General features: G+C 43.4%; 1 protein-coding gene across 1 annotated transcript in view; it reads right to left on the bottom strand.

Moving 5' to 3' along the window:
- The window catches only part of LOC129697172 (palmitoyltransferase ZDHHC2-like), a 73,158-nt gene that overhangs the window by 11,184 nt on the left and 35,552 nt on the right, over positions 1-26,422 (bottom strand). Inside the window, 5 exon segments of the mRNA XM_055635481.1 lie at positions 1,597-1,669; positions 12,792-12,907; positions 13,456-13,548; positions 16,300-16,426; positions 21,785-21,917. Coding sequence (XP_055491456.1) covers positions 1,629-1,669; positions 12,792-12,907; positions 13,456-13,548; positions 16,300-16,426; positions 21,785-21,917 — 510 coding nt within the window. The 3' untranslated portion in view covers positions 1,597-1,628.

The raw sequence follows: 26,422 nt of genomic DNA on the forward strand, positions 1-26,422 counted from the left end.
AAGGGTCATGACCCGAAAAATCACCTATTCCTCTTCTCCAGAGATGCTGCCTGACTCGCTGAGTTGCTCCAGCATTTTGTGTCTATCATCAGTATAAACCAACTTCTGCAGTTCCTTCCTACACATGTAAATGAAAGTGCTCAGGTTTGTTCTTCCCAGCTTAATGTGGCTCTCGGAGACTTTCCAGCTCACTCTTTCCCATTACTTCCAAAGCACATATTGACAAATCCAAAAGAAACAGTCAATTGCTTCCCCTACTTTAATGTCGACTTGAAATCAATGTCCAAAATTCAAAAAGAACGTTCTTTACCAGATGAAATGAAAATCGATGGAAGGTATGAAGTTTCCGGTGGGCGGCGCGACTCTGGTCAGCAGCCGCCTCTGCAGTCTGTCCGCGTTTTATTATTTTCTGTCTGTGTTTTTATGTAGCCCCCGGGGGTGGGGTGGGAGGGGGGGGGGGAACTTTTTAATCTCTCCCTGCATAGACCCGACCTTACCTCGTCGGGTTTCCGTTGTTTGGGGCCGAACGAGGAGGGTCCAACAGGAAGAGACCTCTGGTGCTACGACTCACCGTCACCTCGCGGGGCTGGCCGAGTCCGGAGCTCCAGAGGAGCTGCTGCTGCTGCTGCGCTGCCCGACCGGAGAGTCGGAGGCTCCAACGGCATTCTGTGGATGGCTATCATCAGCCCGCTTTTCAGGGCTCTCGCAACGGCGACTTCCCCCGCCCCAGTTGCGGGGTCGAAGAGCTCCTGGAGCGGGGCCTAACATCACCGCCCCGCGCGGCTTGGAATGACCGCGGGACTCTGCGAGCGCACGCCGGGGGCTCTAACACCAAGACCCGGTGTGCGACCTTGCATCACCCGGCGTGGCTTTAATGGCCGCGGGACAATTCCATCGCACCGGGGGCTTTGACTTTGACAAATCCAAGAAGTGGAAGACAAGTCAATTGGCTTCCCCTCACTTTAATGTCGGACTTGAAAATCATGTGTCCAAAATTCATGTGTTTGTAAAAGAAACGGCATTTCTTTTGACCTCAGATGAAATGAAAATCGATGGAAGGTATGAAGTTCCAACTGTTGTTATGTGTTCTGATTCATGCCATAATAGAGGCAGAAGTGCTGAATACTGCGTATCTATCTGAAATTTACGTTCGGTTTTTCTGGAGGCCAAACCAAAGCAGTGAAATATTCATCGTCCAAGATCATATGTATAATTAGGCACAATATTTTCATGGATTTGCCACCAGACTATTAAAGAATTTTCAAGTGTCTCCTGCTGATCTTATGACAAAATTAAGGCAGGCAATTAAGAGAATTTGAGTATAAATTCATGGCATGTGGGTGTAATAACCTTTTATGCAAGATGATTTAGTGAGAAGGCATTTTAAGTAGGTAAGAGCCAACTCAGTTATTTAAATTACAGCTCTAGCAAAATGCAGAAACTGGAGTTTTTAGTTACAGTACATTGGTCTGGAATTTGCACAATCCAATGGAATTGTTATATTAACATGAAACAATGTTATAATATTCATCCTATTACCACAAATGTGGACCATGAATGAGAAGTACATAGTTACAAGGATGTCGGTCTACTTACAGCTGCCACAGTTAAGTGTGTTTCAGGGGGTGCTAGGTCTCATTTTCCATGACCATGACAGGATTGTTCATACCTGTAAATTAACAAACACCTAAAACATTAGTAACATAACAGCTGGTTTTATGCTGGTCATGCAATTTCTATTCACAAATAGATTTTCTAGCATTCTTTGGCGTTCCTTACAAACACTTCACGCAGATTGAGGTCCAAGGATGTAACTACCCAATAAATTAAACTTTCCTCTCAAAATTATGTGTGATTATTGTACAGGTGAGCTGAACAAGACTTTATCTCTCGCTTAGCCATATCTGTCTAAGTCCATCGCTCTGTGAACGTGGCGATATAACTTAGATAAAGTGGTAAAGAAGGATATTGTTTGCCAGAGACCCCAACAGTCCTTTCAGGTTAGGCAGAGGTTCACTTACACCTCCTCCAACCTCATCTACTGTTTCCATTGTTCAAGATGTGGACTCTTATACATCGGCAAGACCAGACGTAGACTGGGCGATCGTTTCGCTGAACACCTTCGCTCAGCCCACCTGAACCTACCTGATCCCCAGGTTGCCAAACACTTTCATTCTTCTTACCATTCCCACACAGACCTTTCTGTCCTAGGTCTCCTCCATTGTCACCATGAGGCTAAATGCAAATTGGAGGAACAGCATCTCATATTTCACTTAGGCAGCTTACAGCCCAGGGGTATGAATATTGAGTTCTCTCACTTCGGGTAACCCTGGCATTCCCTCTCTCTTTTCACCCAACAAACAACAGCTAACAACGGCCTGTTTCCTTTATCACCGTTACTTTTTTTTACATATCTTTTATTCATTGTTCTTTATCTCTCTACATCATCGTCTATATCTCTCGTTTCCCTTATCCCTAATCAGTCTGAAGAAGGGTCTCGACCCAAAACATCACCCATTCCTTCTCTCCAGAGATGCTGCCTGTCCTGCTGAGTTACTCCAGCTTTTTGTGTCTATTTTTGGTTTAAACCAGCAGCTGCAATTCCTTCCAACAAAAGTTGTCTTTATCAGTCAGGGCATTAAGTATAAGAGTCATTATTCAATATATATATATATATATGTAATGACTCTTATATTCAATGCCCTGACTGATAAAGACAATATGTGTAGGAAGGAATTGCAGCTGCTGGTTTAAACCAAAGATAGACACAAAATGCTGGGGTAACTCATTGGTATGGATTAAAAACAAAGTAACCATTTTTATATTTATTGTATCTTTTTTTATTGTTGATATTTTGTGTTTAAGCTTTCTAATGAAATACATAATAATGAATAGAACTTAAAATCATGAAATAAAATATCTAGTCTGCTCACTTATTTTAGCGATGCCTCATTCTGATGTGTGTCTGTTTCCCCCCCCCCCCAATTGAGTAACATTGTGAATGCGATCACTATAACGGGGTTTATTTGCACTCGTTGCAATTTTTTTTACTTCAAACAATGCGATTATAATGATCCTACCGTGAACTAAGGACTTCGTGGTGGATTAGGTGCTGACATTTTGTAAGGAAGCTTAGAAATCTGTAAGTGTCCATATGTATTATATGTCATATAAACATTATTTTTTTCTCGCTTTTTTTCCTTCAAATTTTGATCACAAATGAGCTCAAAATGATCATAGGTAGGACCATTTTTAATGCTGTGGTATTTCGTTATGATTTTATAACCTTCATATTTGGCCACCCATGTCATAGGTTGGTACCCTTATTTACGGAAACACCCATATACATATGCATACAGTGCCCTCACTGCCCTTTGGGACAAAGACTCATCATTTATTTATTTGCCTCTGTACTCCACAATTTGAGTTTTGTAATAGAAAAAAATCATATGTGGTTACAGTGTACATTGTCAGAATTTAATAAAGGCCATTTTTATACATTTTGGTTTCACCATGTAGAAATTACGGCAGTGTTAAGGGGTTGTCCCACTTGGGCGACCTAATCTGTGAGTTGTCGCCAGTTTTCCCCGATTCATACTCGCAGCATGGTCAACACGAGGTCGTGGGAGGTCTTTGTAACGCTCCTTCATGCTCGAGAGTAGTCCCCGTGTACTCGAGGCCTCAGCTAGGTCCCTGCGTATTTTTCAACATGTTTCAACATGAGTAAAAAACGGTCGCCATGGAAAAAAATCGATACTTTTTTTATTCTAAGTTGCAGTCGTAGTAGGTCGTAATAGGTCGGCATGTTAGTCGCAGGTAATCGAGGGTAGTCAAGGGTAGACGAAGGTAGTCATAGATAGTCTTCATCATAGTCGAAGGGAGGTCGAAGGAGGTCGCCTTCACTCTCCACTATTCTGTGTCCAATTCTCCTGAAATTAGTCGTAGCTAGTCGTAGCTAGTCGAAGCTAGTCTTCAACATAGTCAAAGGAGGTCAAAGGAGGTCTTCTACATAGTCGAAGGAGGTCTTCAACATGACATTTTTTCAAACTCTCCTAAACTCGCCAATTAGGTTGCCCAAGAGGGACAGCCCATTTATACTTAAGGGCCTGACCCACTTGGGAGACCTCCACCTCCACCTCAACCTCTGTCGACTAAAAAAAAATCAAGGTCACGGTGACCTACGGCCTCTGACCTTCCTCGACTATGTGTACGACCTCCTTTGACTATGTTGAAGACCGGCCTCGACCATGGATGTTTTACTCGAGGACGGTCTCTGGCAAATTGGTCCGTGAATGAGCACGACCCCCTTCCACCTCAGAGGACCACACCGAAAACCAACAACGACCAGTGACGTGTTTAGGAAGAAGGGTTAAGTGACGTGTTTAGGAAGAAGACGTCTGAAGAAGGGTTTCGGCCCGAAACGTTGCCTATTTCCTTCGCTCCATTGATGCTGCTGCGCCCACTGAGTTTCTCCAGCTTTTTTGTGTACCAACGACCAGTGACGAGTGTCTACAGCTCAAATGATCTCCTGATAAAATGATGTAATGTCTGCATTTTTTCTCACTAAAAAATGCCTTCCAGGTTTTTTTTAAATAATTCTGAACCATGTAAACAAGGAAGGAACTAGTTTGGAGAATGTTAGTAAAAATACTACTGCTGTTTGCAGTAGCCCTTTTGCTTCAGCAGCCATTTAAGAAAGGCAGAAGGGGAAGAGTAAGGGTGAAGAGAAAGCACCAGAAGAGGTCTCAATGGGTGAATGGAGATGATGTGATGGACTGTCCCAGTAGACCAGATGACTGGAAGACAGTCGGTCTGGGCTTTGACAAAAGATGGAACTTTAAGCACATGTGGGGCTGCTTCGCTGCCTTCAAATGTGGCAGTGACGGATGGAGTGGTGGTGGGGACATACACTACCACCCTGGTCTCCTCCTCCAAGGGCCAGTCCTCCTTCTACTGCAATATCACCTCCTGTGGCATCACCTCCTGCCAGTCCTCCGCCTGGGTGGGTAACACCTGCATGGCAAGATTTTTTTAGGGTTGTATCCTCCTGCTGCTGCCTTTTTGGTTCCATCTCTAAAGCATAAGTCTCCAAAAAACTCTCCAGCTATGAATGAACATGCCCTGGAGTGAAAGAGGTGACGTTCTGCTGTTTAATTTACCATTTTTCCAATGACCTTTTTTTTTCACCCTGGAGCTATTACATTCGACTACCTATGACTAGCATCACGACCTACTATGACCGGCGTCGACTAGACCTACGACTAAAAAAGTATAGATTTTTTCCGACAGCGACCTACTTTTAGTCGCGGTCAATTTTAACTTGAAAAATACGGCACGACCTAGCTGAAGCCTCGACTACGCGGAGACCACTCTCGACCATGAAGGAGAGTGACGAAGACCTCCTACATCCTCGTGGCGACCTTGCCGCGACTATGGGTTGTGGGCAAACTCGCCAGAGGTCGCACAAGTGGAACAGGGGCTATAGTCCCTCCATTTCAGGGCACCATAATGTTTGGGACTCATCAATGTAATGTAAATTAAAGTAATTATGTTTAGTATTATGTTCATCCAAGTTTGGCAAAAAATATATCAGGGAAGATAGTGCATCCATGGATAACAAGGGAAATCAGGGATAGTATCAAAACAAAAGATGAAGCATACAAATTAGCCAGAACAAGCAGCCTACCAGAGGACTGGGAGAAATTCAGAGTCCAGCAGAGGAGGACAAAGGGATTAATTAGGAAAGGGAAAATTGATTATGAAAGAAAACTGCAGGGAACATAAAAACTGACTGCAAAAGTTTTTATAGATATGTGAAGAGAAAAAGATTAGTTAAAACAAATGTAGGTCACAAACAGGTGAATTGATCATGGGGAACAAGGACATGGCAGACCAATTGAATAATTACTTTGGTTCTGTCTTCACGAAGGAAGACATAAATAATCTGCCGGAAATAGCAGGGGACCGGAGGTCAATTGAGATGGAGGAACTGAGTGAAATCCAGGTTAGCCGGGAAGTGGTGTTAGGTAAATTGAATGGATTAAAGGCTGATAAATCCCCAGGGCCAGATAGCTGCATCCCAGAGTACTTAAGGAAGTAGCCCCAGAAATAGTGGATGCATTAGTGATAATTTTTCAAAACTCTTTAGATTCTGGAATAGTTCCTGAGGATTGGAGGGTAGCTAATGTAACCCCAGTATTTAAAAAGGGAGGGTGAGAGAAAATGGGGAATTACAGACCTGTTAGTCTAACATCGGTAGTGGGGAAACTGCTAGAGTCAGTTATTAAAGATGGGATAGCAGCACATTTGGAAAGAGGTGAAATCATTGGACAAAGTCAGCATGGATTTATGAAAGGTAAATCATGTCTGATAAATCTTATAGAATTTTTCGAGGATGTAACTAGTAGAGTGGATGAGGGAGAACCAGTGGATGTGTTATATCTGGACTTTCAGAAGGCTTTCGACAAGGTCCCACATAAGAGATTAGTATACAAACTTAAAGCACACGGTATTGGGGGTTCAGTATTGATGTGGATAGAGAACTGGCTGGCAGACAGGAAGCAAAGAGTAGAAGTAAACGGGTTCTTTTAGGAATGGCAGGCAGTGACTAGTGGGGTACCGCAAGGCTCAGTGCTGGGACCCCAGCTATTTACAATATATATTAATGATCTGGACGAGGGAATTTAATGCAACATCTCCAAGTTTGCAAATGACACAAAGCTGGGGGGCAATGTTAGCTGTGAGGAGGCGGCGTTCTCTCGGAAATCGACAGCACAGATTGCCAAAACCGGCCAAGAACAGAGTTTTAGTAATATAGATTAATGATCTGGACGAGGGAATTGAATGCAGCATCTCCAGGTTTGCGGATGACACAAAGCTGGGGGTAGACTATTATCTGAATGAAGAGGCAGATTAGGAGGCTGCAAGGATGCAACGGACCTAGGTGACATAGAAACACCAAATCAGGTGAAGGAGTGGGCCATTCGGCCCTTCGAGCCTGCACCGCCATTCAATCTGATCATGGCTGATCATCCAACTCAGTATCCTGTACCTGCCTTCTCTCCATACCCCCTGATCCCCTTAGCCACAAGGGCCACATCTAACTCCCTCTTAAATATAGCCAATGAACTGTGGCCTCAACTACCCTCTGTGGCAGAGAGTTCACCAGAGATTGATTCTCGCTGTGTGAAAAACATAGGATAGGTTGGATGAGTGGGCAAATGCATGGCAGATGCAGTATAATGTGGGTAAAAGTGAGGTTATCCACTTTGGTGACAAAAACAGAAAAGTAGACTATTATCTGAATGGTGGCAGATTAGGAAAAAGGGAGATGCAACGAGACCTGGGTGTCAATGGTACACCAGTCATTGAAAGTAGGCATGCAGGTGCAGTAGGCAGTGAAGAAAGCGAATGGTATGTTGGCATTCATAGCAAGAGTTTTTGAGTATAGGAGCAGGGAGGTTCTACTGCAGTTGTACAGGGTCTTGGTGAGACCACACCTGGAGTAGTGCGTACAGTATTGGTCTCTTAATCTGAGGAAATACATTCTTGCCATAGAGGGAGTGCCGAGAAGGTTCACCAGACTGATTCCTGGGATGTCAGGACTTTCATATGAAGAAAGACTGGATAGACTCGGCTTGTACTCGCTAGAATTTAGAAGATTGAGGGGGGGGATGGACATGGCAAACTGACGGACTGAAGGGTTGGACAGGCTAGATGCAGGAAGATGTTCCCGAGGTTGGGGAGTCCAGAATTAGGGTTACAGTTTAGGGATAAGGGGGACAGCTCTTTTGAGGGACTGAAATGAAAAAAAACTTTTTTCACACAGAGATGTGTGAAGCTGTGGAATTCTCTGCCACAGAAGGTATTGCGGCTGTTCATGGAGCTATATTATACAGGGGCTGAACTAGACAGTACACACAGAATGTATATATTTTTGGTTATTTGCAAACAATCAAAGCGTTTTGGTGGTTAAACTGCAGCAAGCCATGGACCAACTGTTAAAGCAGAACAGGGCACCTATTTTCTATGTTGCATATACTTTGCATGCAATGACTGCTTGAAGTCTGCGATTCATGAACATCACCAGTTGCTGGGTGTCTTCTCTGCTGATGCTGTCAGGCCTGCATTGCAGCCATCTGTAGCTTATGCTTGTTATGGTGGTAGTCCCCTTCAGTTTTCTCTTCAGCAAAAAGAAGGCATGCTCAATTGGGTTCAGATCTGGTGATTGACTTGACCATTCTTTTTAGCTTTGAAAAACTCCTTAGTTGCTTAGCAGCATGTTTGGGATCATTGTAGTGCTGCAGAATGAACCGCTGCACAATGAGTTTTGAGGCATTTGTTTGAACTTGATAAGATAGGATGTGTCTATCCGCTTCAGAATTCATTATGCTACTACCATCAGCGGGTGTATTATCAATGGAGATAAGTGAGCCAGTACCCTCAGCAGCCATACACCCCCACCACTGTGTTTCATACATAACATGTTAAGCTTCGGATCTTGGGCAGTTCCTTCTCTCCTCCATATTTTGTTCTTGCCATCTTGCCATATGTTAATCTTCGTCTCATCTGTCCACAAGACCTTTTTTTCCAGAGCTTACAAGCTTGGCACCTGTATTTGGGTAATTTCTCCCATTCTTCTCTGCAGATCCTCTCGAGCTCTGTCAGGTTGGATGGGGAGTGTCGTTGCACAGCTATTTTCAGATACCTCCAGAGATGTTCGATTGGGTTCAAGTCTGGGCACTGGCTGGGCCACTCAAAGACGTTCACAGACTTGTCACAAAGCCACTCCTGCGTTGTCTTGGCTGTGTGCTAAGGGTCATTGTCCTGTTGGAAGTCCTCCACCCCAGTCTGAAGTCCATAACGCACTGAAGTAGGTTTTCATCAAGGATCTCTCTGTACTTTGCTCCATTCATCTTTCCCTCGATCCTGACTAGTCTCCCAGTTCCTGCCGCTGAAAAACACCCCCACAGCATGATGCTGCCACCACCATGCTTCACCATAGGTATGGTATTAGCCAGGTGATGAGCGGTGCATGGTTTCCTCCAGACGTGACGCTTGGCATTCAGGCCAAAGGGTTCAATCTTGGTTTCATTAGACCAGAGAATCTTGATTCTCATAATCTGAGAGTCCTTTAGGTGCTCTCCAAACTCCAAGCTGGCTGCCATGTGCCTTTTACTGAGGAGTGGCTTCCGTCTGGCCACTCTACCATAAAGCCCTGATTGGTGGAGTGCTGCAGATATAGTTGTCCTTCTGGAAGGTTCTCCCATCTCCACAGAGGAACTCTGGAGCTCTGTCAGAAAAACCATTGGGCTCTTGATCACCTCCCTGACCAAGGCCCTTCTCCCCCGATTGCTCAGTTTGGCCGGGCGGCCAGCTCTATGATGAGTCCTGGTGGTTCCAAAATTCTTCCATTTAAGAATGACGGAGGCCACTGTGCTCTTCGGGACCTGCAACGCTGCAGAAATTGTTTTATACCCTTCCCCAGATCTGTGTCTCGACACAATCCTGTCTCGGAGGTCTACGGACAATACCTTTGTCTTCATGGCTTGGTTTCTGCTCTGACATACACTGTCAACTGCGGGACCTTATATAGACAGGTGTGTGCCTTTCCAAATCATGTCCAATCAATTTAATTTACCACTGGTGGACTCCAATCAAGTTGTAGAAACATCTCAAGGATAATCAATGGAAACAGGATGAACTTAAGCTCAATTTTGAGTGTCGTAGCAAAGGGTCTGAATACTTATGTAAATATATTTCAGTTATTTCTTTTTAATTACTTAGCAAAAATTTCTAGACAGCTGTTTTCGCTTCTTCACTTTGGGGTATTGTGCGTGGATTGATGATTAAAAAAAAAGAATGTAATCCATTTTTAAATAAGGCTGTAACGTAAAGGTTTCCGTGTGGTTCCCAGAGATTTTTGAAAAATTCAAAAGGTAAGACCTTCCACTGCCTGCAACCTCCGGCAACCACCTTCAACTAGCATCACAACCGGCTTCGACTAAACAATTACCGGTTTATAAAACGGCAACCTATTTTTAGTCGCGACCTGGTTTTGAATTTTTTGAAATAATCGCTGGAACATAGAAGAAGCAGAAACCACTTTCGACCATTAGGGAGACTGACAAAAATCTCCGGGAACTGCACGGAAACCTTGTGTGGGGCGCAAAGTCTTCAGAGGTTTTAATTCAGGTTTCCTAAGTGGGACAGGGGCATTAGGCTATTAATTTTATCTATGCCCCTCAGGAATTTATAAACCTCTGCAAGGTCACCCTCAACCTCTCATACGTCAGGAAAATATGTTTCAGCTCTTGCATCCTTTCTTTTTAATGTTTCAGCCAGTTTAATGACTTCCTGCATCCTTTCTTTTGGATAAAAGATTTCTAAAACTGTCCTCGGACCCCACCTGGGCAACAACCTTGCAAGCCCCCTCTTATACTGTTTTTGCATCGTCAAATTTGCTGACAGTAGTCGGAATTTCAAAGGGACATCCTTCCTATTGCAGAAAACAATCTGTGAACACCAGAAAACTTCATTGTACTTCAGTGCTCCAGTCCCCCTAATGTGGACTTACTAGCTCTCTGGACAGACAACACGACAGCGGTCACAACATGCACTTCCTGCCCCAACTGCTCTAACCTGCTGCTCCCTGATGTCCATCGAGAGCCTGCTGACATACTGAACAGCATGGTATGGCAGCTGCACCATGGCAGACAGGCAGAGGCTTCACAGGGTAACCAAATACACCTCCCGCTGCCTTAGCAGGGCAAAGAAGATCATCAAAGACATCAAGGCATAGGTGCACGTGTTACCCCACTACTCTTACAGGCTTCCAGTCTGAAAAACAACTCTCTGCCACCATCCTCCATCACTTAAGGCCATAAAACCAATTTTAATCCCATTGGCTACCTTGGCCTGAATCCCATGCAACGTATCCTTCCAGACCAGCCCACCATAAAGTATAAAGTATAAAGTATCCTTTATTGTTATTCAAACCTTTGGTTTGAACAAAATTACGTGCCTTGCAGTCATGACAGAGAATAAAATAACAGAACACACAATGAACACAGTTTAACATCCACAACAGTGAGACCTGGCACCTCCTCACTGTGATGGAAGGCTTAAAGTCCTTGTCTCTTCCTTCCTTGTTCTCCCTCTGCTTTGAGGCGATCCAGGGTTTCGATGTTGGGCCCCCCGCCGAGTGATGGTAAGCCCCGCGGCCGAATCCGAGCTCCGCGAACGGGCCGGTTCAAACTCCGTGGCCAGGGGTGGACGAAGCTGCCACCCTCCAGTCCAGCGGACGAAGCTGTTGTTGTGGGAGCTTTGGAGAACCTGGGACCTGCGAGCTCCCGATGTTGTTGTCCACTGGGCCCTCGGCCGAAGCCTCCGAGGCTCCGAAGTCTGGCCACCGCCGCAGCACCACCACAGTCCTGAAGTCGGCCAGCTTTGCAATGGTAAGTCCTGGGTCTGCCTCCGGAGCCTCGAGTTTGGTCCCAGTTGGAGGCCGCCAGCTCCCCGATTAGGCCTCAGTGCAGACGGAGATACGACAAAGAAAATGTCGCATCCCCCCCGAAGGAAGAGACTAAAACAAGTTTCCCCCGCCCCCCACACATACACAACTAAAAATAAACTAAAACATACGTCCAACAAGACAAAAGACAGACGGACTGCAGGTGAGCCACTGCTGCTTGTGCAGAGCTGCCACTTCCGGATGCAGCACCCTTTCAAAGGCCAAACTCCATGCCGACAACGTCTACCATCAATCTACCTGATCTCCTGTACAACAAACTCAATCAAATCGTTGAGACACAACTCCCCCCACACAGTCACTCTGACTATCCCCAATCAATCCCTATCTTTCCAAATTCAAGTAGATGCTAACTCAAAATTCCCACCACTGATGTAAAGTCTGTAGTTCCTATGCTTTACCATGCAGACTTCTTAAATAATGACATAACATCAGCCACCCTTCAATCTACCCCCCACTTTGTCTGTGACTTTCACTGATAAAGATATCTCTGCCAGTTGCCCCATTATTTCTTTCCTAGCTTCCGACAATGTCCTATACCCTCGATCAGGTCCTGGGGATGTATCTACTTTAATGCATTTTAAGATATTCAACACTTCTGTAATATAGATTCAATTCAGCACTATTAACTTTCCAAAGCATGGACTTGGGGGGCTGAAGGGTTCATTTCCATACTGTATCTCTAAACTAAACTAAATTTAAATGTAGCCAGTGAATTACAGTAAGCACCCTCCTACCTGCAGGTAGTAGAGACCAACAAGAAATCCCTTTTAATAGAAAAGGGCAGCACAGTGGAGCAGCTGGTGCACTGCATCACAGCTTCAGAGATGTGGGTTCGATTCTGACCTTGGGAGCAGCCTGTGTGGAGTTTGCACATTCTCTGTGTGACTATGTGGTTTTCCTCTGGGTGCTCTGGTTCCCTCGCGCATCCAAAAGCAATTTGACCCCAGTGTATGTGAAGTGGATAAGAATGTGGGGTTACATTGAACTAGTGTAAACAGGAGATTGATGGTCAACTTGGTGGGTCAAAGGTCCTGTTTCCATGCTGTGTCTCTAAACTAAAAACCTTGCATATCTCCTGTGCCTCCACACATAGGCGCTGTTGTTGATCTTTGAGGAGTCCCATTCTCTCCCTAGTTACTCCTTTGCACTTAATGCACTTGTACAATCTCCTTGCATTCTCCTTTACTTTATCTGCCAGAGCGACCTCAAGTTCCCTTTTGACAAGTTCATTATATTTTGAAATGTTCTAAAAACTCACCATGCTTGCCTTTTCCATCGTCATAAGTTCCATCTGACCATGTCTGGTTGCTACCCAATAGATGGTTCTGGGACTCTCGTAAAGGCTTGGCAAGAAAAGGATGGCCTTCAGTAACACTGTTGGAGCAGGTGATTAAATGATTACAGAGACACCAGCAACTGCAGATGCGGGAACCTTTAGCAAAACACTAAGTGCTTGAGGAAGTCAGCAGGTTAGGCAGCATCCGTGGAGGGAATGAACTAGCAATGTTTTGCGATGGGACCCTTCATCAGACTCTTAAATGTCATCTGTTCATTCCCTTCATAGATGCTGCTTGACCCGTTGTTTCCCCCCCACGTGATTGTGATTTAAATGATTGGTTCTTTGTGAGGGTACTTTGAATAAACCTCCAGGGCATTTCACCATCCTACTCATTGAATAGGATGGATTTAATATTCCAATTACCACATGCCGCATGCTTTACAGAGATTACATATCCAAATCCTCAGCAATCAAAGATTAATTGCATAAAATATTTTAAAACAGATCTAATAATCAACATTGAAAACTGAAAGCTTAAAAATTACTTGTGCTTATAAACTAAGTCACCGAGTTAGGAAAAAAACCACATCTATTTTGAAAATCTCCAAATCCACAGGGAATCATATAATAAATAAGTAAATACTTTTTAGCAGTTGAGTTGTGCCCAGATGGAGTCGTGGGTTGCTCTGGGTCCTGATTCACTAAACATGTTGGGAAGGAACAACCATCGCCCAAGCTGCAATTACATAACATAAGAAATTATTCAATTCAAAATAAATTGCCATTTATTTATAAAATAATGCAATAATCTAACTTTTAGGACAGACTACAGTACATTATCTTGATATTCTTGATGAATTTAACAGACCTTTTTACATATGAATAACATTTTGCTTTTCCTTTAATAAACAGGTATATTTAATGCCCGGTGACCTGCAGTAACCAACCAGGAAGATCTCACGTTTACCTTCTAACACGGGTGAGATAGTTGATCTAGTTTAGCCAGAGAAAGGGAGAGGTTGGGAAAGCCAATAGCTTTTTAACTTCCTGGTGTGTGTGTGCAACTTTACTGTTATACAAAAGTGCCCGTTTGCATGTGATAAATCTGCTATGTTGCTGGGTTCCAGAGAACTATTTACCACAGACTCTCTCTGCAACTCTACAATGATTGGATTTATTTTCAAAGAATAAAACCTACATTTCTTTCTGCTTTCACATCCCAGTGTTGAGTTGTGTCCTTCAGAAGCGCATGTTTGAACCTGTGAGCAAGCAGTTCTCAGGACTGTTAAAACTAGTTGCCAATCACAAGCTTTAATCCTATGATTGCCTAATATAAAATGTAGAACATTATTCTCCAGCTAAAAGCATCTCATTCAGAAGGTGACAAATTTCCAAACTGGATTTAAACTGCAAGTTTAATTAAAAACTTCTTAGGGTCAATGATCTGAATGATCACATTTGGTGTGTAACTTTGCCCAATGAGATTGATGTCAACTTTACAATGGTATTTGATCACCAATACATATCAGAAGTTGACACTTTCAGTCCTTCAGTATTCACTCTCTATTTTAACAGAAATTGTACCTTAAGTAATCTTCATACAGACAAGATTATTTTTTTATATCGCAAATTCCTTCCATTGCAATGAGAGAAAATATGGCTTGAATTTGGAAAATATCGATGTGGAAAATACAATGCACATGAGATATAACTTTGGATCCGTACTTATGTAACTAGGTTTAATCTCGAATGCATAAAACATTGATCTGGAGGGGGGGGGGAGGGAGAGGGGTGGAGAATGATGGGGCGTGGGGCACCATAAAGACATAAATACTTTTTTGATGGTTTAATAGTCCTAACATCTGCTAAAACACCTACAGCTGTCATTCCTTTGGTCGAAATGTTTTTTTTTTCTCAAGGCCTTTCTTATCGTCCACCTCCTATCTTCTTCTTAGTTAGTCCAATGACATCGAGGATGACTTATTTCTATTCAAATTCTCTGGTTTCTAAGGTGGCTGATGAGGCCAATACAGGACCAACTTTGCTACAGGTGAGCCAAGAGGTACTAGATGAAGTGTGCGAGAGGGTAATTTGGTGCATTCCTTCTGGTGTCTCCGTTGGGGGAGGGGTAAGCTCTGTGCACTTTCACCTAATGGATTCAAGGCTCTCAATGTCATCCCTAAATGCCTCTCAAGTTCAAGTTCAAATGCATTTGTCACATGCACCATAAGGTGCAGTGGAATTATTTTACCATGCAGCGTTACAATTATAAAAGGACATAATATACAACATAATTCAACACAGACATGCACTCTTTAGAATGATTCAAGGGCCAGGAATTATTCAGATTAAGCAGGGATGCTTCTAAAAGGCTACAAGAAACAGGACTCAAAGGGCTGAGCTATAGGGTGGGGTTGAGCAGGCTCGGAATGTATTCCTTGGAGTGCAGGAGGATGAGGGGTGATCTTATAGAGGCGTACAAGATCATAGGAATAGATATGGAAACTGCACTTTTACCCAGAGTAGGGTAATCGAGCACCAGGGGCAAATGTTTAAGGTGAGGGGGGAAAGATTTGATGGGAACCTGAGATGCAACCTTTTTACACATATGGTGGATGGTGTATGGAACCTACCACCCTATGGAGCAAGCTGCCTATGCTGTATGGCTCTATGAGAACATCTCTGACTAGTTGCCTTTGCCCGTCTGGTAACCATTGGCTGTGACAGAGTTTAGAATAGAGCGTCTGTTTTGGAGTCTGATATCGGATATTTTCAGATAATTTTAAGGTGGAGATATACAGATTGCTCTCAGGAATCTTTCCCCAGACACCTTTTGCTCTTAATTCAGTGAGAGCATCAAAGTATCAAAGGTATTTTATTAGTCACGTTCACATACACCCAGGTGTAGTGAAGTGAAATGCTTTTTGCCATTTTGCAGCACACAAAAAAAGAATACAGACATAACACCAATGAGAGTCTTAAACACATAGAACATCCCCCCACAATGGCTCCCACCATGAGGGAAGGCACGAAGTCCAGTCCCCATCCCCAGTTCACCCATAGTCGGGCCCATTGAGGCCTCCACAGTTGCCTCTACGGAGGCCCGATGTTCCTGGCCGTTCTCGCCGGGTGATGTTGCTCCGGCGTCGGGAGAGTCCTCCCAGCGGCATGGGAACCCTGGAACGGCCGCTTCCACACTGGAGTATTCACAAATCATTGCAAACCTTTTAAACCTATTACTTCAATGCATCTTTTGGTCAGCTTTTCCAACACCCATGGTTACCTTTCATTGTGTAATTGTTTAACAGCAGCCTCTGGGAAATACTAAACCAAAATTAAATCAATTAATAGAGGTAAAAGAAAATTCAGCTTCTCAGAAAAGGCTAATATTCAATGGAGTTTTACAACAATCATTTACATAGCAAACTAGACCCAATTTGTGGTAATTGTCAGAATTGTTGAGGATAGGAGATGTCAGGATCTGTACCTTGTAAAGACAGGCAGCAACCAGTACTTCTTCTCATCGCCAAATATCTGCTTCATATTCTTGCTGCAGCCCAAGCTAAACCCATTCTTGTCTGGTCCTTGTCGAAATACAGGTGCTCTGAAGGCCTCTGAAACATAAGAATCATTATTTTAATGTTATCACATGGAACTCACACAATACTATTTGCAACATTTAGCTGCATAACAAGCAACAAACCAAAACAAAATCCATGAGAGAAATATAGTTTTGAAAGGGCATCCTAACCATTTTAATTCCTCTGTGCAGTCATCAATAAAGCATAAGGCAGAACAGAGTTTAATGTCTGCTTTTTCAAACTTTGTGAGATGAATCACAATCTTACTTTGTTTAGGTGTCTTAACTTTACAGTTCCTGGTCAGATCTGAGCAGTTGTGGGAAGAGAATTAAAGAAAGCTTAAGGCACCAGTGGTTTGAAATGTTTTAAAGGGGCTCAAACATCTCAGGTAAAGCAAAGAAGAAGGGATAAATGAGGGGACAACAGAATATTGAGAAACTTGTCCACATCATGGTAATTGATATCTGGGTCAGCATTTGGTGCCCATCCAGCCATGAGCAGCTGTTGGGCTATTTCTTCATTGTCTTCTGAACAAGCACATTGGAGTGGGCCTGGCGAGGACATTGAAGGGTCTTGGACTAGAAGTATTAAGTAAAGTTTCTCTTTCCATTGGGTGACCAAGAAAGTACATCAGCGTATTTCCTTTCTGAGCATATTTGACAAGTCCATGAGAATTCTGTCTAACTTCTACAGATGTGCTATAGAAAATATTATGACAGAATGCATTTCAACTCTGTTTTTTGACTGCCTGAACCTGCAGCATGGTGAACGCAGCCCAGTCCACCAAAGGCTTGCCGCTGCCTTCCATCCAGCCCATCTTTACAGTGCATTGCATCAGGAAGACTGGAATTGTCGCCAAGGATACTTGTCACCCTGGTCATTTCCTGTTCTCTCCTCTGCCTTTATGGGAGAAGATGCGGGAACGGGATAGCACGGACCTCCAAACTTAAGAAATGCTTCTTCCCTACTGCAATGCGACTCCTGAATCAATCACCTCCTTCATATCCCAACCCTGGAGGCGCTGCAATGTTATCTTACTCTTATTTCTACCTCAGTCAGTTATTCTGTTATTGCACTTCAATATTCTTTTGCAAGACTCAAAGATGTTTTACTACAATCTTGCACCATTCTGTTGTTTTGCACTTGCCATTGTGTTTATGACCATTGTATGTGCACTGTTTGCTGTGAGCTTCATATATACAAGGGATTTTGAGAATAAACTAATCTGTCATCTGACCAGCTGGAGCATCCAGCATTTTCTGATTTTTTTGTAGGTGAGAGGCCAGATGTCTTTCTCTGGCATTTGTGAACCAGAGAAGGAGTCTTTACAGCAATCGCATTACTGATACTAACTTTTTAATTCCAGATTTAATTAATTATTCAATTTTACATTCACAACTGCACTGACGGGATTTGAACTGGTATCTCCAGATCAATAATTTGGGTCCCTGTAATTGAACAACAATGTTGTGATACACTGTGTTACTGTTCCCCCCCGTATAGCTTCCGATTTTGGTACAATGGCGCTACTGATTAAAATCAGAGGTGTTGCATTTCTTCCATGGAACATAACAAGTCTTTTGTTGCTGTCTACACATATCAAAATACAAAGACCTGTTTGTATATTGTGAGCATGCTCTGAACATGGAACATTTGCATCCTGTGCTTTTCTTATCTTTCTGCAATGAAATATATTTAACATGATCATTTGCCCAATGAGCTGTCAGCTGCATTAGAGTTACAACCCATGTTACAAAGCAAAACGTTACTATTACTGCAATGTCTACTTTAAATTGTCAGAATAATCTGCCAACACTGGCCATGGTCAATAATGAAGCATTTGGCATCATCACAAACATTGCCTGATTGGATTGGATTCTGGCATTACAGTGTTGCATAAAGCAGCTAATGACAACGTTCTGGTTGAATTTGAAAAAAAAAGATAGTCTCACATCTCATTTGTGTAAGGATGCATTTAGTCTAGAGGGCTTTATTCATTGACATTTTCAAAGTACCAGGAAAATGAACAAAATTTGTAAATTGGGAAATCTGTGAATGCTGTAGCCATTGGAGAATCCATGGACTGTGATCAACATATGTTTAAATACACACAAATAAATGTATTAAAAACTTTAAATATTTCTTATTTCTATTTATATAACACCCTCAATACAGAATGAGTATTAGAAGTGCAATCAAAAATATAATATTGGGCCCAGGAACATGCCACGTGGAGGAATCCACGAGGATCAAAATGGGTTGTTTTAAGAATGAGGAAAAATAAGTTCCAACAATGACCTGGGCAGGTAAATAAATGCAAACTGACCAGGGACGAGGCAAAAGTTGGAAGAAATGCAAGAGATCACAGACATAGAAACATGGAAAAATAGGTGCAGGAGTAGGCCATTCGGCCCTTCGAGCCATTCAATATGATCATGGCTAATCATTTAAATTCAGTACCCCATTCCTATTTTTTTTCCCATATCCCTTGATTCCTTTAGCCCTAAGAGCTAAATCTAACTTTCTCTTGAAAACATTCAGTGAATGGGCCTCCACTGCCTTCTGTGACAGAGAATTCCACAGATTCACAACTCTCTGGTGAAAAGGTTTTTCCTCATCTCAACCCTAAATGGCCTACCCTTATTCTTAATCTGGGACCCCTGGTTCTGGAATCCCCCAACATCGGGAATTTTTTTTTCTGCATCTAGCCTGTCCAATTCTTTAAAAATGTTATATGTTTCTTCGAGATCCCCTCACATCCTTCATAAGGTTGGTTTTATAACTACAGGAAATTAGTTAGTGAGCCAGATGGAATTTAAATCATAAACATATTGAAACTCAGTGGAGGAATTGTGAACCGTAGGTTGATACGGTTAAGAGTGGTGGGAGTGTCTTGTGTAACAGGTTGAAATTTATTAAGGGTGGAGGATTTAAATCAACCTGAAAAAATGATTCAAATTGACAAGGGTATAGAAACATAGACATAGAAACATAGAAATTAGGTGCAGGAGTAGGCCATTCGGCCCTTCGAGCCTGCACCGCCATTCAATATGATCATGGCTGATCATCCAACTCAGTATCCCGTACCTGCCTTCTCTCCATACCCCCTGATCTCCTTAGCCACAAGGGCCACATCTAACTCCCTCTTAAATATAGCCAATGAACTGGCCTCAACTACCCTCTGTGGCAGAGAGTTCCAGAGATTCACCACTCTCTGTGTGAAAAAAGTTCTTCTCATCTCGGTTTTAAAGGATTTCCCCCTTATCCTTAAGTTGTGACCCCTTGTCCTGGATTTCCCTAACATCGGGAACAATCTTCCTGCATCTAGCCTGTCCAACCCCTTGGATGGATGAGAACATATGCTTTCTAAACATGGAAGGTGGACACAAAATGCTGGAGTAACTCAGCGGGCAGGTAGCATCTCTGGAGAGAAGGAATGGGTGATGTTTCGGGTCAAGACCCTTCTTCAGACTGATTTCAAGAGTGCAAAAGAAAGGATGTTCATAAGCGATAGGAGCAGAAATAGGCCATTTGGCCCATCAAGTCTGCTCCACCATTCAATCATGGCAGATCTATCTTTTCCTCTCAACCTCATTCTCGTCTTTTCCCCATAACCCTAACACCTACTAATCAAGAATCTATGAATCTCTGCGTTAACAATATCCATTGTTATCGCAAGGCTCGGTGCTGGGACCGCAGCTCTTTACAATATATGTTAATGATTTAGATGAAGGGATTACAAGTAACGTTAGCAAATTTGTGCATGACATAAAGCTGGGTGGCAGTGTGAACTGTGAGGAGGATGCTATGAGAATGCAGGGTGACTTGGACAGATTGGGTGAGTGGGCAGATGAATGGCAGATGCAGTTTAATGTGGATAAATGTGAGGTTATCCACTTTGGTAGCAAATACAGGAAGGCAGATTATTATCTAAATGGTGTCAAGTTGGAAAAATGGGAAGTACAATGGGATCTGGGGGTTCTTGTTCATCAGTCACTGAAAGTACGCATGCAGGTACAGCAGGTAGTGAAGAGAGCGAATGGCATATTGGCCTTCATAACAAGAGGAGTTGAGTAAAGGAGCAGAGGACCTTCTGCAGTTGTATAGGGCCCTAGTGAGACCACACCTGGAGTATTGTTTGCAGCTTTGGTCCCCAAATTTGAGGAAAGACATTCTTGCTATTGAGGGAGTGCAGCGTAGGTTCACAAGGTTAATTCCCGGGATGGTGGGATTGTCATATGCTGAGAGAATGGAGCGACTGGGCTTATATACTCTGGATTAGAAGGTTGAGAGGGGATCTTATTGAAACATATAAGATTATTAAGTGTTTGGACACGCTAGAGGCAGGAAACATGTTCCCGATGTTGGGGGAGTCCATAACCAAGCGCCACATTTTACGAATAAGGGGTAAGCCATTTAGAACGGAGATGAGGAAACACTTTTTCACACAGAGAGTTTGTGAAATTCTCTGCCTTAGAGGGCGGAGGAGGCCGGTTCTCTGGATACTTTCAAGAGAGAGCTAGATAGGGCTCTTAAAGATAGCGGAGTCAGGGTATATGGGGAGAAGGCAGGATTATGGATAATCAGCCATGATCACATTGAATGGCCGTGCTGCTTCGAAGGGCCTAATGGTTTACTGCTGCACCTATTGTCTATTGTCATTGATTTGGCCTCCACAGCCTTCTGTGGCATGGATGTCCAGAACACCTCTGCAGATGCATGGCCCACTTTGGACACTGCACTGCAGAAAGGATACAAGGCCTGTGAGACGTTGCTGAAGAGTGACAAGAAATGGTATCAGTGACAAAAGACCAATCACATTGAATGACTAGAGAGACTGACCATTCTACTCACCAAAGTAAATGTACCATGTCACATGTTGTATTTTTATTAGAACTAAATCAACTCCTCTGTTACAAAAGCAATCTTTCCCTGTTACTACTATATTACTACTCAGAGATTGGGAGTGGAGATAGCGCTATTGGTCTCTGTGCTGTACACGTTTGAATTCTGCTGGTGCAATGGCATAGAGAATGTCCCATCCCATCCTGACTGACCAGTTTTAATTTCATTGCAGGTACAGGTACCTGGTGAACTTTGAGTCTGGCTGGAAAGAGCAGGAGACAGTCACCAGGTCAGGAAGGGAGGTTTCGATGCATACAGGTTTCCCTGTGGACTTTGTCACAATGACCCTAAAGCTTTGAGAACAACGGCTATGTTGCTGTGCACAATATTGCTGCAGTCGTGCAAACTCAAAATATGAAAACATCACAAAGTTACATTGAGATCACCTCATTTTTTCTATGTTATTGGTTAACCAAATTTTCACAAACCTTATTGTTTAAAAATTCAACACCTCAAATAGATTATTGTCGAGAATTTTTATCTTACCCAATGTAGACCTGTTTTTACTGACTAACCAGCAGTGATAGCCAAACAAAGAGGACAGGCTGATGGAAAACATTGCAGCTGCAAAGAACAGGAACATGATGTGGAACTTTGCTTGGGTATCTGGCAAACCATTCTGGGGAATAAAAACAAAAAGGTAACAGTACACTGTGAACATAGAAAACAAGGTTGTACCTGCTGTGTGTAATTTTGAAACTACATACTACAGCAACAGTGTTTAAGAAGAAACTGCAGATGCTGGAAAATTGAAGGTAGACAAAAATGCTGGAGAAACCCAGTGGGTGCAGCAGCATCTATGGAGCGAAGGAAATATGCAACGTTTCGGGCCGAAACCCTTCTTCAGACTAATGTGTGGGGGAGGGGGGGGGGCAAGGAGAAGAAAGGAGAAAGGAAGAGGCGGAGCCCGAGGGCTGAGGGAGAGCTGAGAAAGGGAGGAGACAGCAAGGGCTACCGGAGGACATTTCCGATGCCATTTTCTCACCAGGGTCTCTTCCATACCCGTATGCAGCGGAAATGTCCTCAATGGGACGGGGGGATCCCCTCCGCTACTATAGATGAGGCTCTCACCAGGGTCTCTTCCATACCCCGTAATACTGCTCTCCCTCTCCATCCCCCACTCGTAACAAGGGCCGAGTCCCCCTAGTCCTCACCTTTCACCCCACTAGCCGTCACATATACCAAATAGTCCTCCGTCAGTTTCGCCACCTCCAATGTGACCCCACCACTCGCCACATCTTCACATCTCCCCCCCCGTCTGCTTTCCGCAAAGATCGCTCCCTCCGTAACTCTCTGGTCAATTCTTCCCTTCCCTCCCGCACCACCCCCTCCCCGGGCACTTTCCGTTCCAACCGCAAGAGATGCTACACTTGTCTCTTTACCTCCCCCCTCGACTCCATTCAAAGACCCAAACATTCGTTCTAGGTGCGACAGACGTTCACCTGCATCTCCTCCAACCTCATCTACTGCATCCGCTGCTCTAGGTGTCAGCTGATCTACATCGGTGAGACCAAGCATAGGCTTAACGATCGTTTCGTCGAACACCTCCGCTCGGTCCGCCTTAACCAACCTGATCTCCCGGTGGCTCAGCACTTCAACTCCCCCTCCCATTCCAAATCTGACCTCTCTGTCCTGGGCCTCCTCCATGGTCAGAGTGAGCACCACCAGAAATTGGAGGAGCAGCACCTCATATTCTGCTTGGGCAGTTTGCACCCTAGCGGCATAAACATTGACTTATCCAATTTCCGGTAGCCCTTGCTGTCTCCTCCCCTTCTCAGCACTCCCTCAGCCCTTGGGCTCCTCCTCTTCCATTCTCCTTTCTTCTCCCTGCTCCCCCCCCCCCCCCCCCCCCCCCCCCCCCCCCCCCACATGAGTCTGAAGAAGGGTTTCGGCCCAAAACGTCACCTATTTCCTTCGCTCCATAGATGCTGCTGCATCTGCTGAGTTTCTCCAGCATTTTTGTCGACTACAGCAACAGATCTGGTTTAATGTTTTCCCATCTTTTTCAGGCATATAAGGAACAAGAAAAGGCCATTCCACTATGCAAGACATTCTACTAATTTGTACCTCAACTACAACCAACTGACCTCTGATTAATAAACATAAACATCCTACACTCAAAAGAAACCTATTTATGGTTCATAACAATTTCAATTAACCCAGCAGTTATTATCCTTTAGATGAGAATATGAAAGAGTTCCAGATTTCCTCTGTTGTTAGTGAAAATGTGCCTCCTGCATTCAATTCTGAATGGTATAGAATCTAGTTCTGATTGCTCCATGAATCAAAATCTCAATGTCCATATCCTTTAAACAAAGATCATTTCGACTAGATTATTCTCTAACATTGTCCTCTTCATGACCTAATCTTGCAAGATTTAGAGCAGGCCTAATCTGTCCATTACTGCTCATTTCTAAGTGAGGAATTCACTTTAAAAGTGAGAAGCCTAAAATCTGAAACACTGCAAGGAGAATCGAGAACTATTGGACATACAGTATGTTTAAGGTGTGTGTGTGTGTGTGTGTGCGTGGGGGGGGGGATGGAACAAGCTACTGGAGGAGGTATTTGGGGCAGATAATATCGCAATATTTAAGAAACATTTCGACAGGTACATGGATAAGGTAGTAATACAACACGCCAAAAGCTGGCAGGTGGGAGTAATGTAGATCAGGCATGTTGATCGACGTGGGCAAGTTGGGCCGGAGAGCCCGTTTCCGTGCTGTATGACTGTGACTCACTATGACTGCAATTAGTGAGGTTAAACCTGGACCTCACCACTGCCATCACCACAGCATGTTGTTTGCACAATCATGAGATGAAACATGTTACTGTCAATGCTCCTTCCTAAAAAGTTACAATTTAGTTTGACGTGTACTTTCCTTTGAAAGCTAATGAAGTTAAGAGAGGTCAATTGTGTTTTGGAACGTAAGAATGCAAATGAATATAAAAGCGCTAAAATTATACACTTATCAGGAATCTTAGCCTAGACATCTATTTCCATAACGTTGTTCTTCTCACATCATTGGGATCAGTTGTTCGTTCAGTCACTTTGCAAATATAAATAATACAAAAACAGATGGAAGAACACTGCTCTGAAGCATTTTGTCAGGCTACAGTGTATTTTCTTGCAATTTACTACAGTATGCTATAGTTGCATTTGGTATATCTCCACATATTTGTCCAGTGTTAGCATTACTGGTACCAACAAACATTGGATGGACATCATTTGAAGTGAGTCTTTTGTGAAAATTGTGTCAGATGTGCGATGATAATCTTGGCCAGATATCCTTGGAAGATCATGAATGGAAGAGCATTTTTTGAACAGTGATCACACCCATGCATGTTTTAAGATGAATAAGGATAAGTCTGGACCTTGGATGAAGATACTAAATCAGAATAAGGCAGGTTACAGCATTATTAGATAAGAGTTAGTGAGAGTTAATTGGGAGTAGCTATTATTGGGTAAACCTTAAGTGAGGGAAAAAAAGACACAAAGTGCTGGAGTAAATCAACGGGTCAGGCAGAAACTTTGGGGAACATGGATAGGGGATGTTTAAGAAGGAACTGCAGATGCTGGAAAATCGAAGGTACACAAAAATGCTGGTGAAACTCAGCGGGTGCAGCAGCATCTATGATAGGGGATATTTCAGGTCGGGATTCTTCTTCAGACTGATTGTGGTGGGGAAGGTGGGGGAGGGGGCGAAATCTGGAAAGGAGTGGCAGCACAGTGGCATAGCAGTAGAGTTGCTGCCTTACAGTCCAAGAGTCTCTGGTTCGATCCTGAATGTGGTGTTGTCTGTATGGAGTTAGCATGTACTCCCTGTGACCGCATGGGTTTTCTCCGGGTGCTCCATTTTCCTCCCACATTCTAAAAACACGCAAGTTTGTAGATTAATTGGCATCTGTAAAAATTGTCTCTACTGTGTAGGGTAGCACTAGTGTACAGGTGATCGATGGTCGGCATGGACTCAGTGGGCCGAAGAGTCTGTTTCCATGCTGTTTCTCTAAAATTAAAACTAACAAAGTCTGGCAAGTGATAAGTGGATAAAGGTGAGGCGGGTATTAGATGGGCAGATGGTTAGACAAAGGCCAAAGTTGAAAAGACAAAAAGTGTGAGATAAAGATAGAAGAATTATAAATTGTGAAGCCGGAGGAAGAAGTGTAGGTGTAAGTGGAAGGGGAAGGTAGAAATAGGTGCGAGTCCAATAGAGGCACAGGGAAGAGAGGGGGGGGGGGGGGGGGGGGGGGGGTGGGGGGAGTGGGAAAGGAGGGTGGGGTGTTTTGCACATTATTTACCGAAAATTAGTGAATTCAACCATTGGGTTGCGAGCCAATCCAGCAAAATATGAGATGCTGTTCCTCAAGTATGTTGTGGCCTCATTCTGCAGACCAAGAGCAAGTGTTCAATATGGAACAAAGGTTTCTTGATTAAGTTGGTCATGTGTGGATTCCCGATGCCATTTTTGTGAAGAGTGACATACTAGTGGTTGTCTTTTCTATCAGATTCAAAGATAATTCTGCATCACTGCTATCACAATTTAAACTGTGTCGCCATTGGGATATACAACTGTGTTCTAAAGGTATCACAAATACATCACAAATGCAGGTTGCTGAAGTCGAATGCTTAAACTGCAAATTCACCAGATTTCTTGCCTGCTTAGATAGCTAATAGAAGGTGACATAACCTTCTTTAATAAGTCCTACATGTTCTCTAGCTGTAAAGTGTTTAGAACTGACTGCATGCAGGATAACACTAAAGCCAGCAAAAACAAAAATTGTATTGGGTTAGCACAGCTTACAGCAACAACACGACCACCATATCACACTATTTCAACATTACCAAAGAGGCAGAGACTATTTTGCTCCAATAAGTTTGCTGCAGCATTATAAATCAAAAATGGAGTGTGTTAAAATGGTGCTAATCGATAATCAATTTCTGTCAGGGAAATGGGGCCGATCAAGAATTTGGATTCCTACCCAATATTCCTTCAGGCGCTTAATTAGAATTCCATCCTTGAAAAGAGGGACATCATCAAAAGAGGTGAAAGTGGATGGCGGAAATCAATAAAAATAGAACAAGTTAGAATTGATAAAATAAACAAATCAAGAAATAACCAGAGAAAG

This window comes from Leucoraja erinacea, chromosome 1, assembly GCF_028641065.1.
Source record: "Leucoraja erinacea ecotype New England chromosome 1, Leri_hhj_1, whole genome shotgun sequence".
Lineage (NCBI taxonomy): Eukaryota > Metazoa > Chordata > Chondrichthyes > Rajiformes > Rajidae > Leucoraja > Leucoraja erinaceus.